This window comes from Camelus ferus, chromosome 23 (genome assembly GCF_009834535.1).
Source record: "Camelus ferus isolate YT-003-E chromosome 23, BCGSAC_Cfer_1.0, whole genome shotgun sequence".
NCBI lineage: Eukaryota > Metazoa > Chordata > Mammalia > Artiodactyla > Camelidae > Camelus > Camelus ferus.
Window position 1 is genome coordinate 16696455 of NC_045718.1, and position 15117 is coordinate 16711571.

Below are 15117 nucleotides of genomic sequence, written 5' to 3' on the forward strand. Positions count from 1 at the left end.
TGCCCAGACTCATGCGGGAAGGTGGGGGAGGGAGATGAAGGACAGAGATGGTGATTGTGTGCTATTATTCCACAAATGGCATTTCAAAACTGGCCTTCCAGTGATGTACTCTTTGCCAGGTCTCTTCCTCTTGCCACATTAAGCTGTCGCCAGAGCTCAGGCTTGGTGCACACCCTGCTCCTCACCCAGCCCTCTGCCCTCCCAGAGTTGGAGGGAGTGATCTCTGAACAAGTCGCAAACTTGTGGAGATGGATGGATAACAGAGGACAGATACAAGCAAATATGTATATGCAATACAGGTTTCTGCAACAACCCTGAGAGAATTGCTTGCAGAAAAAGTAGGAGAGATGGGAATAAGAGACCACAAAGGCAAATTATGGTTTCCTTTTCAAATATTCAGCAGAAAGCTTTGTAGGATAGAGCCCCCATTAGGTTTTTCTCAGTCATGTCCCACTGAACTTCACCTGTTCTGTGGGGTGGGCGGAGAATGGAGAAGTTCATTCTCTTATGACTACCTTAGATCTAAAGTAGTGGGTCCTTGGACCAGCAACATCAACATTGCCTGGGAACTTAAAAATGCAAAAATCTCAAACCCCAGCCCCAGACAAACTGACTCAGAAACTCTGGGGGTGGAGCCGAGTAATCTGTGATTTAACAAGCCCTCCAGGTAATTGCGATGCATGGCAACATTTGAAAACCACTGATGTAGGGAAAGCAAGGGTCAGACAGGGGAGAGGAAAGGTGGAGGAGGGGAGCAGCGGGGTGGCTCCCACTCCCGCTCTCCCATCTTAACTCCTGCTTTGTAGCACTGTGGTGTTGGCTCCTGTGGGTCGCTCCTCCCATGCATCCAGAAGCCACCTCATAAGGTGAGACGCTCCAGCCTCTGGTAGACGCAGGTACCAGAGGACTCTATATGGTTGCCACCACCTTGAGGGAGAAGTCATGGGCCAAAACAGGCTGGGAATTCCCTGGCCACTAGACTCTTGAAATTTTAGGAATTACCTAAAAATTACCTCCAAGGGGAAATCAAAAAGGAAAAGTGAAGATTTCTCTAGGAGACACTAGGGGGAGACCCATCTCTGGCCTGGAAAGAGGAAGGAGCATCTCTGAGGTCTAGAAGAATTTAAGACTGTGAATTTCCAAAGTTGGTTTGCTGGTGATTTCTGCTAAATCAACCAACCCGAACCCCAAGTTTTAAGAGGACAGGCAGTGAGCATTGAGTTTGAGTGATGGAAATGGAGAGGATGGGAAAAAGCATCTCCCCACTCCCAGACCAGTTTATTGTTAAGGAAACTGTAGAGGCCAGGGTCACACAACTGGTCTGTGACCGGACACACAGGTTCAAAGATCCAGCAGTCTCGTTTCCCCACGCACGAGAGATGTTCAGCACGGGCTACGTCATCTGCGGGACCCAGCGCTAAAAGAAAATGCCAGCCCTTTGTTCAAAAGTTATTATGACTTTCAAGGCCGTGATAGCAGAGCATTAAACTCGAGGGGAGGGGAGAGTTTATGAAGTCTGCCTTGGAGCTGATAGGAAGGGACCTCTGCTTGGCTTCCGTAGGTGAGGTGTCCATAGTAGATACAAAGTTGGGCTTTTGCGGGGAGGTGGGTGGCGGTGGTGGTATTTCCACAGTAATCACTAGAGCAGCTGTGGAGACAGGAGGATTTGACTTAGGAAGAAAAAGCCCTCCCAACCCACGAGGCGCTGGCGTGTTCTCCTAATCCAGGGCCCAGGATCACTAACCCCCACGTCTTCCAGGAAAGGAATATCCTGCCGGACAGGGAGGCTAAGAGAGGGGAAATCCAACAAGAGTGATAGTGGCGCGCGGACAGCCTCGCTCGCCGCGGAGGCGGCTTCTCGCCATCAGCATCGGAAGCGTCCCCGCCGCGCGTCCCTCCGCGTCACGGGACTCTGCTGCGGGCGCATGAGCTGGGGCCGGGCATCCCCGACCCACGCCTGGCTCGGCTCGCAGAGGAGCGGCGGGCGGCGGGCCGCTGCGATCCGGAGAGTGGAAGCGCAAAGGGGTACATTCCTCTGGTCGGCGTGAAAACCAGGAGGCTGGCGGGCAGACACTGAGCCTGTGGACATCTCCCTAGATAGACCCCATCCTCAGCTAGTTCCTAAGCCCTTCCCTCCGGCCCGTTCCCTCACCTGGACGTGTTGGGGTGCGGGTGGGCGGGGGCGGGGGGTAGGAATCTGGTGTCGGGAGAAATGATAGGAGAGGGAAAGAGGCAGGACTGCAGGCAGGCAGGCGGCCCCCTACAAAATGCCTCTTCTGAGTTGTCCTGAATAAAGCCTTTCCCATACGCAGTCCTTCAGCTGCCCCAGCTTCCCGAAGAAGTCCCTAAACCCACACTCGCTCAGGCGCCCCCCACCGCCGCCCCTGCCGCTGTGTCGGTCGGTGATTCCCTCGGGTCGTCCTTCCTGCCTCTCCGGAGTCTCCCCGCCCCCGCCCCGCCCTGCAGGCTGCGGTCCCTTTAAAGGCGCGCTCGTCTGGGGCCGCCCTTCTCTCGAGGCGGACTCGGGAGGAGCACCACCGCAGAGAGCCGCCGCCACTAGCCCGGCATGGCCATGGCGTCCCCGGCCATCGGGCAGCGCCCGTACCGCCTACTCTTGGACCCAGAACCGCCGCGCTATCTGCAGAGCCTGAGCGGTCCCGAGCCGCCGCCGCCGCCGCCGCCGGCGCCCCCGGGCCGCTCCTCGCGCCGCTGCGCCCCAGCGCCCGTCTCCACTGCGCCCGGGGCGCATGAGGGGCGCGGCGCCCGGAGGGCTGCCCGGGGGGAAGCGGAGCCCCAGCCTCGGGCCTCCCGACCCGCTCGCCCTCTCCGGCCTGGTCTGCAGCAGAGACTGCGGCGGCGGCCTGGAGCGCCCCGGCCCCGCGACGTGAGGAGCATCTTCGAGCAGCCGCAGGATCCCCGCGTCCCGGCGGAGCGAGGCGAGGGGCACTGCTTCGCCGAACTGGCGCTGCGGAGCGGCCGGGGCTGGTGTGACCTGTGCGGCCGAGAGGTGCTGCGGCAGGCGCTGCGCTGCGCTAGTGAGTGTGAGGGCAGGGGAGGGGCGCGCGGGCAGACCGCAGTCCACGGGCGGGCAGCCACGAGGCGGCCGGGGCGGGCAGAGACGGGGCATTGCTCTCTCTGGCTCCGGGGGACACCTGGACTTTACCTGGGGGAAATAAGCCCTGGAAACACTCTGCTCCTTAGTTTCCTGTCCGGTGTCCTTTAGTGACTGCCTACTGCCCAGGTATGGTTATGCCGTACTTAACATAGCTCTTCCCCTGATAGGTGCACGCCTCGCCCTTGCCCGGACACACGCATACCACACCGACACATGCACGCAGGTTGGGGTTGATGGCTGAAGCTACAAGGTCATTCTGGTGTCTCCTGTGCACCCTCTTGCTTTTGTTATAGGTTCTTGAGAGTGGGTGGTGGGGCTGGTGGTGAGGCTGGTGAGATGACCGTTTGACCCATGCTTAGGGTTATTGGCAAAATGGCTTATTTGTCCGCCCACCGTACAGGCCCATGGTACGTGCCTGCCTATGGTACACCCCTCCTCCAGGGTGACCTGTTGGGACAGGAAGGAGTCCTGGTTAGGCTTTGGATGGAAACAGGCTGTGAGGTTAGAGAGCCTGACCCTGGACCTGTGCCCCCTCTTGCCTTCCACCTCTGGCACCTCAGACCTTTGGACTCTGCTCTAATGTTTGGCTGTGCCTTGCCTCCTCCCCTTCCTCCTCCTGGGTTACTGCACCAGCTATCATGCTCCAAAATTACCCAACTACCTGCCCTGTCCCTTCCTCCCTAGAGCTCTCAGGTCCCTCCAACCTCTGCTTGAAACAGACTCTTCTCAAAACGGGACTATAAAACACTGGGCACCCAGTGTCAAAGATTGCCTAGCAAATTTGCAGTCTTCTCAGAGGTTTATTATTTTTCTCTTCCAACAGTTAGATGTTTGTATTTCTTTAATGGATGTCCTCTTCCCACCCCCATATTTGCTCTTGCCATGCTTGGCAGAGGCTAGCCATACCCCTGTGTTTACGTGTTTACATAGTTCAGGTATCTGAAGCACACAGCACAGACAATGGCACAACCTCTAGCAAGCATCTCTGGAAATGGCTTGTGGTTTGCATCTTTCAGCAAAAGCCCTTCCCACATGACAGCAGCCCCACATCTCCCATCCAGCTGCAGCAATGGACAGCAGCAGTACATGCATGTCAGGAAAAGCCTACCTTGCCTCTTTCTGCAGTCCACAGCCAAGGCTCTGCCGTGTGCCTCCCACTGCAGCTGGCTTCGGGGAAGGAGGGCTCAGGCTCTAAGCCAGGGTCAAGTGGAAGGGGAAGATTGGAGGGGGAAGTGGGTGCTGCTCCCACCATCATCAGAACTCAGTTCAGGTGCTAATTAAAAAGCAAAGAGCAAAAGTTATAGAGGTGTGTGATGTGGCTGGAGGGCTGCTGTCACTTGGTAAGTGTCCCTGACCTTCAGTTGAATCAAATGCAACTTTCCCACAGGTGTGTTGGCAGCTTTTGCCCTCTCAAAGGTCCTGGGGTACTTGACTGCATCCACCAGCCCTATAAACACAGGGAGAGGCGGTATCCTCACTGTAATGGGTTTTATTGTACTGGAATCCTGGGAAATTTACTTCACTGGAATTCTAGTTTGTATCAAGACATTGGGGGACTAAATCAGTTGTTGAACGTTTTGCATATAGCTTTATGATTTTGAGGGGTGCTGTTGATAATGGTGTGTGTGTTTGTATATGTATATGGGCGATACTCCATGAGTAAATGAATTTATGTTCACTTCACATTAGAATTATTTCCTGTGATTAATTCATAAATTGTTTCTGGTAGCAGGAAGCCCCAGGTGCACGGCCATTTCCTCTGATTTTGTGTGTGACTTGGTGGCCCTCGGCAAGGTGGTTTAATACCGGCCAGAGCTGTTTGAACACCAGCAAGGGAGCAGAGTTGGAATCAAGGGGTGATGGAGAGGAATCTCTGTTTGCTGTTATTAATATTTAACTGACTGTGGACCTGTGGCTGGATGGGGACAGTTGAGAAATGTCCTGATGGCTGGCAGGTAGAGACAAGCAGGCCAGACTCAGCAGTCATCTTTCTTTTAGTTGAAGTTCTAATTCCATGGGGTTGGAGTTGGTTTGTTTTATCTTTGTTTTGAAAAGCAAGGATCAGAAACATGACTTTTTAAAGGCAATACTATGCAGTAACTAAGAGAACAGCCTGGAACCAGAAGACCTCGGTTTGAATCCTGACTCTGCCACTTCGTCTCTGTGTGACCTTGGGCATCTCTGTGTTCCGCGTCCTTGTTTTTTTTTTTTTTTTTTAAATAGGAATAATAACATGACCTTCTCCATGGTGTTAATGTGAGAATTAAATGAATGAATGAATGCATGTAAAGTGCTTAGAACAGTGCCTGGCAGAATGCAGTATAAATGTTTAGTGCAATTTGAGTGTTATTATTATCCACTCCCACACAACAGCTGTAACAATTTGTCTGGGCTCCTGACCCTTCTTAGGATCACCTTTCCAAGCAGTGAGTGCAGTTTTCAAACTCTGGTTGCTGAGCTGAGTGGGAAAGAGGGTGCCACGAGCATCCCAGGAGGTGCAGTGTTAATCGTCCTGTGGCAGTGCCGCTCCTGCTGGCCATGGCTGAGGCGCATCCTCACAGGATGCCGGTGGCTGAGAGGTCACCAAGACCCTGGCGCCTTGTCTGTGTACCCCTTGCCCCCAGCACAGAGCACAGTCTCAGTAAGCAGTGGTTGATGAAGGTGGTGGCCTGTTTTTCTGATTAAAACACCCTGCTCTTGGCAATAAGCAGAAGGGCAGTGGGAATGTGAATGACATCTGAGCAGGAGGCTGACACTGGGTGGGAGCCATGTTGGCAAAATGGGCTTTTAATAAGGCAGGCTTTTAGAAAACTGTCTTCTCACTGTCTGCATACCTTTTTAGTGAAAATTCCTCTAAGTTAAGCTTAGCCCTACTTCAAAGTCTGTAACTGAACTCTGGTTAATGCTGGATTTGCCAACAGGAAATGTTCAAAGTTAATGTTAATTTCTAGGATTAAAGAAATCATGTTTGTTAGATAGAGAAGGAAACCCAGTGGGGATTGGGAGGGAGAGGGAGATTTTATGCGTGTGTATGTGTGTGTGTGTTTGTGTGTATTGGGGTGGGGGCGGTGGTAGTGGTGAGAATCCATTTCTAGCATTTTAGGAAGAAATGGTCAACAGCAACCAACTTGGGAAACTCGTGGGCTGCTCTTTGGCTTTGTTCTCAGGGAATGTCCCTTACAGAGTGCGGACACTTTCTCCTATAGAAGGCACGTGGAATTGACCTTTTACCTTTCATCTTGTTTTGGTGGATGTGTTAGCTATCCTGGATCAGGGAATGGTCTGGAAAATAGGGAATCCTCCACATCCCAACTCAGATTCAACAACAGATGCTTGGACATGCTTTGCACATTGCTAGTGAGTGTCTGTTCCTGGAGCTGGTCCTCTTTGGAGGGGATGCTGTTCAGAGCTATGAAGTGTTACGTAATTGGGATTATAGGTTGAAAGGGGGGGCCTGGGGCTCATCGTCCTGGCCTCCCCCTCCTGTGAGAGACTTGAATTATGGTGTGAGTATGAGGTGTTTGCCATGGAGCCTGCAGGGAGGGGGACGGCAGCCCCATGTCCAGCTTTTCTAGCCCTGTCTTATCACTGCATTAATGGTCCAGCTTAACCCACGTCTCTGCACAGACTGGAGCCACCCCTGTGACAGCCACAAGATCCTGCAGACCCATCCCTTTCCATGAGTTCTTCATGGAGGAGGTCACTGGGACATTGCATCTCCCTAGAGCAGACCCAGGAACCTTGGGCACGTGGGAAATGTCTTATTTGTCCAGGACACCCAGCAGCACTGACGTACATGGCCTGAGCATCTTCATTGATTTAGGCCCATGTTTGGCTTTGGAGATTAGGAAACTAAGCCCTGGAAATGGACATTTTGTTGTTAGGGATAATGGAATCCCCCATCTCCAGCCCCTCCCCTGCCCCTGGCTCGGGCTGAGGTCTTCTTGGGAAAAGTCCTAGTGGTGTGTGTGGGGAGGGGCATGGGGGCACAGAGAAAGGACCAGGGATGCTTTGAGAGAGGCCATCTGAGATCCCCAAGCCATAGCCTCTGTTTCCTTTCCTCCCTGCTTCCTATATTTTCACAAGATGAAAGTGAAAGGATTAAATGTGGGTTTAGTTTTTGCCCCCTATTCATCAGAGCATAACATTTTCTGATTATAGAGTAAGAGGGGCTTGAATCCCAGGTACAGTCAAAAATGATTAATACCACTTGTCTGCCAGCCTCATTAGACTTGGTAATGAACATGTGTGTTCTCCTGCAGATCCTGCAGACTTATTAGGTGGAAGTGAATTGGCATCTCCCCTCAGCACGGCCGGTTTGATTCTGGGATCCTCTCTCTCCTCCCCAAGTTTACCAGTGAATTCAGCCCGTGCCAAGCTTGGCAGGTAGGCCCTGAGTGACAGGGAAAAGACGGCCCGTAGCCCAGCCCCAGGGCCCTGCCTGGCTGGTGAGGTGACCCGCCTGCCTCAAGAAGCCAGCGCCAGTGTGGGAAGTGCGTGGGGACAGGGGACAGAGGCTCAGGAGGGCAGCTGAGACCCAGGGCAGCCCAGCTCTGAGAATGAGCACAGGAAAAATTCTTCGCAGGTCCATGATGGTACCTTTTCCCAAAGTATTTCCATGCTGCTGCCACACTCCTCCTTGGAATAGCTTCATGAGGTCAGTGAGGGGAGGCTCCTGCCGGGGTCTCATGTGGAGAGGAATCGCCCCATCTGTCTGTCTGTCCATCCGTCTGGCTGGGGGCAGGGAAGGTTAGAAGGGCAAACCCAACTGGCCTAGAAGGCCTGGGGCCATCTCCGGCTGTCAAGTCATTTCCCTCCTTGGGACCATGCCCAGCACCTCTGGGTCAGAGGCAGCCCCCAGTGGGGAGGCGATGGGAACCTCCAGGCTTTTGCTCCCCAGCTGCTCTCCCACAGAGCCCTCGCTGGCTCCCCACTCCCTCCCTCGCTTCTCAGTCTCCCTGGGGAAGGAGCTGTTGCTCCTCTTGCCCTGCCTAGTACTATTAAGGCTGATGAGGAAGCTGTAAACACTCTCTGGCCTCATTAGAGGTCCTTTCTCTTCGCATTCCTCAGACGACTAGGTGACTAGGTGAGTCTTCCGGGCAGGTAAGTATTGTGGGCATGCGCAGCACGCAGGCAGACCGCTCCCCGCTCCTCCTACCCCGGCTTCCATCAGCACCAGCCCCTGCTGTCTCTTCGCCCACCATGTACTTACAAATCCCATTGACAAGATGCTTTTGGCCTCTCCAAGGTGCCTCATTCATCTGTCTCGACTCCACCACCCACTCTTCCCGCCTGCCCTGTCCTGGCTTTCCCTGTCTGGGTCGCGAAGCGCTGGGGGCGGCTGTCGCTGGGATGGGAGCCCTGACTGGGGAGATGGTTGTGCATTTAGTCACTTCGGGGTTTTTTCCAAGAGTTTTGGCAAGCTTCTTTCTACATGTTCACAGCCGGATCTCGGGGTTGGGAGGGGAGCACAGCCAGCTTTTAGGCTTTGGAGAAAAAGCAAGGAGACCGAGGTGATGTCAGACAGGGCAGCAGGCTCGGTTTCCTGGGGGCACTGGTTTAAGTGGAATAAAATCGGGTGCTGGGGAGTAGTCATGGAGAGCCCTGCCCCATGGTCAAAACTTGACTCAGACCTAAGGGGTGATATCTGGATGTTCTCCGAGGCACCCCGCCACCATGCCGAGGAGATGCGAGCGGGACCTGGTAGACCCCAAGAGCTCTCCATGCTGTGGTGTTGGCCCAAAGCAGCCTCCAAGTTCATGCAGGGCCTGTTCTAGCCTGCCTCTGGCTTCCTGGCACAGAGAACATTCTTGAAGATACACCCACAGGGAAAGCTGTGACGTTTGGTCCTTTCGTTGCCTTTTTTGGAGAGGATGGAGGAAGAGCAGCCGGGGTCTCTCCTGGCACAGCAGCCATGAGCCTAACCTCCTGGTGGGAAATGCTCTGCCCTGGCTGAGGGGTCTGTGACCCTGGCTACAGCACATCCCAAATTTTCTCCAGGAGTTTCCTACCTGCCCCTACTGCCCTGGCCTCATTGAGGGCATCGGGAGGGGAGGCATGAGCTGACACTGTGGTGAGGGTTCGTAAGAAGGGTGGTATTAGAAAATCCAGTCTGTTCATTCCTGTGTGTCACTGGGCAAGCAGGCAGGTGGCCGGGAATGTCATTCACCTGTGAGCGCAGTGGGGCTGGGTCATGTTTGCTCTTCAGTGGAGGCCTGCACGCCACCTTCTGCTCCCCCTCCCTGTTTCTTCAACAAACATTTCCGAGGCAGAGCAGATCTCACCCAGACGTCTGCAGTGGCCGTTGACTAGGACCGCTAGAACGTGAGAGCATGGCTTACATGAACCTTCCAGAAATCAGACCACAGGTTCACAAAAGCCTGAAAGAAGTATGATGTTCTCTGCCTATTTTTTTTTTTTAAATCCTTTAATGTGTTGTTTCTACTGGATGCTGGATCTGGTAAAGAATGGTCACTGTGTTTGCTGAAGATACAAATTGATACTCTATGAACCTGCTAAGATGGAAAATATTCACATGGATCAAGAAGGGCTGAGAATGGCCAAGACACTGTAGGAGCAGCAATAACTATTATCTCAGAGCTGATGTGGCTGGATCTAAAGGACTTTCTTGTGTCCCAGCTCTGCTGAGCCCGGCAGTACCCTTGCGAGGTAGGCAGGGCTGGTTGAATCATGACCATCTCACGGATGAGGAAACACAGCATTCAGTGAGGCAATGACTTCTCTAAGATGACCCAGATCATTAGCAGCAAAACCAGACCAGAACCCAACGTAGCATTTTGCCCTATGAGCTGATGTCACTGAATGTGCTGAGTTAGTGGAGTTTCATCATTCATCTGCCTCCCTTCTGCCAGTGAATGCTGAAGTGTCCATAAAAAGAGATACAGAAAAAGAGGAGGGTGAGCCAAGGGGCAGGAAAGCCGTGTGCAGGCTAGACGATCAGCCAGTGCCTGGATAATTGAGAGTTGGCGGCACTTCAGCCTATTTTCAGCGTTTGGTTTCTAAGTCGATTTTCAGCATGTCTGCACTATGAGGTCTTTAAACAGAAGGTGAAGTTTTTTCTAAATGCCAAGATAAAAGGAACCAGTGAGTCTCTCCCCACCCCACCCCACCCCCATTGGTATTAGGTTGAAGGAAATGCAAGTTGAAGACCTTTTCCTGTTCCATGTCCCCACCTTGCCATGACCCAAGGTCAAAGTTCATAACACGGGACTAACCAAGAGCCAAAGAGAAGTTAGGCTGTGTCTCAGAGGGGACAGCTACGGGGAAGAAGAGTTGGACTGGGACTGGAAAATAAACTGAGGTTTGCATAATGGACCTCCGGCTCTGTCCCAGGCAGTGGTGTGGCTGCTTGGGGAATAGAAAATCTAGGGGAACCCCCCCCACACTCCTACCCCACCTCTGACTGTCTGTGTCTCCAAGTCAGGCTCACATTTGGGGATCATCCCTTACTTTCCTTGCTGACTTGGAGGGAGCTATTTTTTCCATCCAAATCAAATGGAAGCTGGAGGTTTTGTGGTTTCTGCTGAAACAATTATGTCGTTTCTGCAACTGAGGAAAGTATTAAAAATCAAAAAAAAAAAAAAACCCTCAGAGATGCCTTAGTATTCAAATGGAACAAAGGATTCCAGCTGTAACTTGAGAGTTTTTAGAAAAAGCGTTGAGGAGATAGTATGTAAATGTCTGTCTAGTGATGAATGTTTTTAAAAGCAATCTGGAGGGACCTTTATATGAATAGATTATTTCAGAGAATATGTTGTATCGCTTAAGATGGTGAAGGCTGTTTCTTCAAATGATGTTGGCCTTGGCTGGACTCTGTCTTCAGCCTGGAAGTTATTGGGTTGATGCAGCAAGAGGTCATGGTGGGCATTCCCCTGCCTCCAGATTGTGTTCCTCCTACACTATACCTACAGTAGACAATCTTTCCAAGTTTTCAGAAGGTCAGGAGTGAAGATTCTAGAACCTCCCAAAACCCCATCCAGAGTCTCTGCCAGTTCTTTCCTGCTGGCTTCCCCAGTGGCTTAGCCTGTCCCCCAGAACAGCTCTGTGATGAGGAAAAGGAGAAGTGAGATCAGTATATCCTTGAGCCCAAGGGGGACATTCGGGAGGGATTTCCCCCCGTTGCACATGACTCATGATTAAAAATTCCCCCAGCATGTGCCTGTCCTCTGAGCACAGACATGGGAATGCCGCCCTTGCCTGCACTGAGCCAGGCGGGAGTTCCTGGGCCCTCGTTGAAGATCTCGTGTCCCAGTGGGGCAGGGAACGTGGGCTCCCAACCTCACACGACGGCCCCCAGTGTCATTTCAGGACCTGGACTCACTTATGAGCCTCATCTGTGCTGAGCTGCCCAGTTCACTGGAGGAGCACAGCGAAGCCCGCTGACAGCCCAGTCCCCCAAGGAAGCATTAGGGAGACAGATCCAGTGGCCCGGCCCAAGGAAGGAGGCGTTTGGGGGCATTTCTGTGTTAAATAGATGATTTATAAGCAATGTGCTTTATTGTTATTGCACCACAGAGGCCCTCAGCCACGGGGGGTGATCAGGTGGGGCCACCAGGTCAGATGTCCTGTGAGAGGGCAGGTGATAGGGAACCCTATGTGGAAGGTCAAGTGCAGCTTGGGTTGGTTTTACCATTTTCTTCTCTAAGTGGCCCGAGGGCCTGGCCTCTGGGAGAGGCTACTCAATGTTCTCCGAGGCCTGAAGAGGAACCACAGCTCAAAGGGGTGGGAGCAGGTCGGTGGCTATAGAAGACTAACATCTGAACTCAGGAGTGTCCGCCACCCGGACCCGACACTAGGTGACCAGTGTGCAGAGATGTAAATGCAGCTTTATTTCTGCCCGAGGCCTCTGGGGGACGTTTCCTCTGGTTATAGGGCAGCGCCCTCCTTCATCTGAAGCTGGCCCCCACTGGCGGTTGGCAGATGAGTTCTGGAACCTCTGGGCGGTGCAGGGGTGCAGACATCCTCTCCAGTGGCTTTCCTGGAAGACTTTGCTGCCTGTGCACTGCCAGCCACCCTTCTCGGCCTGGGTAACAGGGCCTCTGGGAACTTCCCCACCAGGACTTGGATGGTTGCTTCTGTGAGTCACTGTTGAGGGGACATCCTGTGAGCACCATTTTAGGGCAAGAGAACATTTCTGCCCTCTTCGTGAGAGACCTGATTCTTTTCTTCTTTTCTCTGTCTTCCTCCTGTGCCTCTTCTCTGCTCAGGTATCTGCTCTCAGATAAATGGTCTGACCGTCTTAAGGCAACACGGCTTCCTATGGGCACAGGCGGCTGAAAGCTCTTCCCCCGCCCCAGGCTTAGCGTGGGAGGATGCGAATTAGCCCGCTGGTCCCTTAGGAGCCTGTACAGCTGGTAAAGCGTTATTAATCCGACATCCCCAAAGAAATCCATTAACGAGCTCCTGGGCCGGACACACGTGAGGTAACCGATCACTTCTGTCGTGTTGAAAGTTTGGAGACATTGATTTTCAGACTCACAGGCGCTCCTGAGAAGTGAGGCCCAGGGCAGGCTCTTCCTGCAGCCTGTTTGGTGGGGGCATGTTTATCTTATCAAGCTAAAAGCCCCAGGAATAGAAAGTTTTCCACTGGGGGAGGTGGAGGGGATAGGACCTCAGCTGGGGAGGAGAAGGCATCTGTCAGGCTGCACTGGGGCCGTCCCGAGGTCCCAAGTGCCCGTGACTTCCTTTGGAGAAACAGGGAGGGAGGCTGGGCTGATCTGAGCAAAGCCAGGGTCACACAAGGCCCGGAGTCCTCCCAGGGCCAGTGACTCCCCCCTTCGTCACTCCATTCCTGACGCCAGCTGAGAGAGAAGCTATTGATCTCCTGCGGGGGCCCGGAGCCCAGCCGGGGATGACCGAGGGCCGGGCGGAGGAGGCGGCCTCTGCCTGCTTCGGCAGAGTCACCTCGCGACTCCAGCGGCTTTTCCGCAGGCTCCCTAAAAGCCACTTGGGACCAGTAAAGCTCCAGGCACAGCTGGCTCGAGGTAGGTCCCAGCCGCTCCGGCTGGGAGCATTCGAGGGGGCTCAAGGGGGCTTGGGTTCGGAGGATAGGCCTCGTGGCCTTTTCCATGGGGAAGGCAGTGCAGGAACCTCTGGCAGCCTGGTATTTAATGCTGAGCTCAGCATCACTCCTTGCCCTACTCTGACTCCCCAGGACTGAAACTCACTAAACCTTTAGGTGGTTTTGGTGGAACTTCAGAGGTCCGTGTTGGCCGTGGGTTTTAGCGGCCTCTCCTTGGTTGAGAATTAGGGCCAAGCAGTCATTCTGATCTGGTCCCTGAGCGGGCAGCACATGGATGGGCAACTTGAGTGACCGCCTGTGTCCATTCTGCCCATCCTGTAGCTCCCAGGAGTGTCTGACCTTGCCAAGCTGCAGGGTCTGCCTTCCGAGGACCCCAGCGCAGCAAATTTTCCTAGGCAAAGTCTTCTCACCTGCATGGTTGGTGGAGGTGGCTATGGGGCCACCGCAAGCAGGCAGTGTGGGGCTGGAGGCTGCTGGGTGGAACACAGCTGGACGGAACCCCCAGTCTCACGCAGTGACTGGGCTGCAGCTTCCTTCCCTGAGCGCTCATTGGGGTGAGAACAGTCCTTGTCTCAGGAGGGATAATGGGACAGTGTAGGGTAAGTGAAAGGTGAGGAGGAGAGACAATTGCGATTCAAATTTTCATAGCATCTTAGGTCATCTACTCCATTTTTTTCAAATGAAGGAGGCTGAGGCCAGTGAAAGTTGGTGGCAGCTTCAGGACCGGGATTTCGGGCACATGCCTTCCAACCTAGCGTTCTTCCTGTTGAATCAAACTATTTACAGCATCTTATATTCCTGCAGCTCTTTTCTGCTAAAGACCCAGGGCATTTATGTCTGTCTGTTTGTTTGGGGGGGTTTATTTATTTTAAGTATCATTTATTCCCTCCAGATCCCTGCACGGTGGGAATGGGAATGCGTTATTCTATGTCACAGATAAAGTGGCCCAGAGGAGTCAGGCCCCTGGCAGTGTCAGAGCTGCACACAGACCTGGAGCCCCTCATTCCTGGATTCTCCTCACCTCACTGACCTCTAGCTGCCTCTCTTTGGTGGCTGGATATCTGGAGCGCATCAGCTTTCCTTGGGCCCCCGCCCCCTTTCCCTCCAGGCTGTTCTCATACATTCAGGATAGGTGGGCATCTGGGTGGGACCCAACACTGGGTCTTAGGGATGGAACTAAACTGAAAAGTCATCGCTGGGCTAGGTTTATGAAAGCAGAATTTAAAAGACAATATGCTCCTAATTTTGGAAAATAAATTTTTTTCTGATTAAGGTTTTACCTCTTGAAAAGTGAGAATTTTAATCCCACTAGATCCAGTCCCCATTTGGAGACAAATACTCTTTAGCCAGCCTGAATAATTTATCCTCATCAATAGCCTGATACATACTGTGACCCTCACATATGAGAGACTGGGGTCTCACAGCTGGAGACTGAGTTCCTCCATTTCAGTGTTCACTCGTGTCTTCACATCCATCCTCTCCCCACCATCCCCCCCGCCCCTGCTTAAAAATTACTAACAGATCATTTCCTTGCTCCTTTGCCAAGGAGTTATAGATTTAATAAAATCGATCAGGCCTGGAGTGGCAGCATTAAGGTCAGGGCAAATACTGCCCTGCATCTCCTGCTCGTTTAACTTGTGTTTGCATTTGGATTGAATTGATTGGAAGAGGAGGGGCAAGACAGGATGCCCGAGGATGCCGGGAGTGGTAGACTGTGGACCGTGGGCTCTGGGATAGCTCCGCTGACTTGCACTCTGTGAGCAACCTGTAGTGTGGCATTTAAGAGAACGGGCTTGGAGCCAGGCCAACTCGAGTCTAGATTCCGGATGCCTGGTGGTAAAGTAATCATACAGATAAAGCTCTCTGAGCGTCAGTTCTTCCCCGTGTAAAATGGGGTGGAGAATCCCATCTCCAGCTGTTGTTATATGGGCTAAACTTGACATCGACATCAACCGGTTGA

General features: G+C 53.0%; 1 protein-coding gene across 1 annotated transcript in view; it reads left to right on the top strand.

The window, feature by feature from the left end:
* Positions 1-2498: 2498 nt before the first annotated feature.
* Positions 2499-15117, top strand: part of RASSF5 (Ras association domain family member 5) — a 69013-nt gene continuing 56394 nt past the window's right edge. The window contains exon 1 of the mRNA XM_032467058.1: positions 2499-3035. Within this exon, the coding sequence (XP_032322949.1) occupies positions 2567-3035 (469 nt within the window). The 5' untranslated portion in view covers positions 2499-2566. The remainder of the gene's footprint in view (positions 3036-15117) is intronic.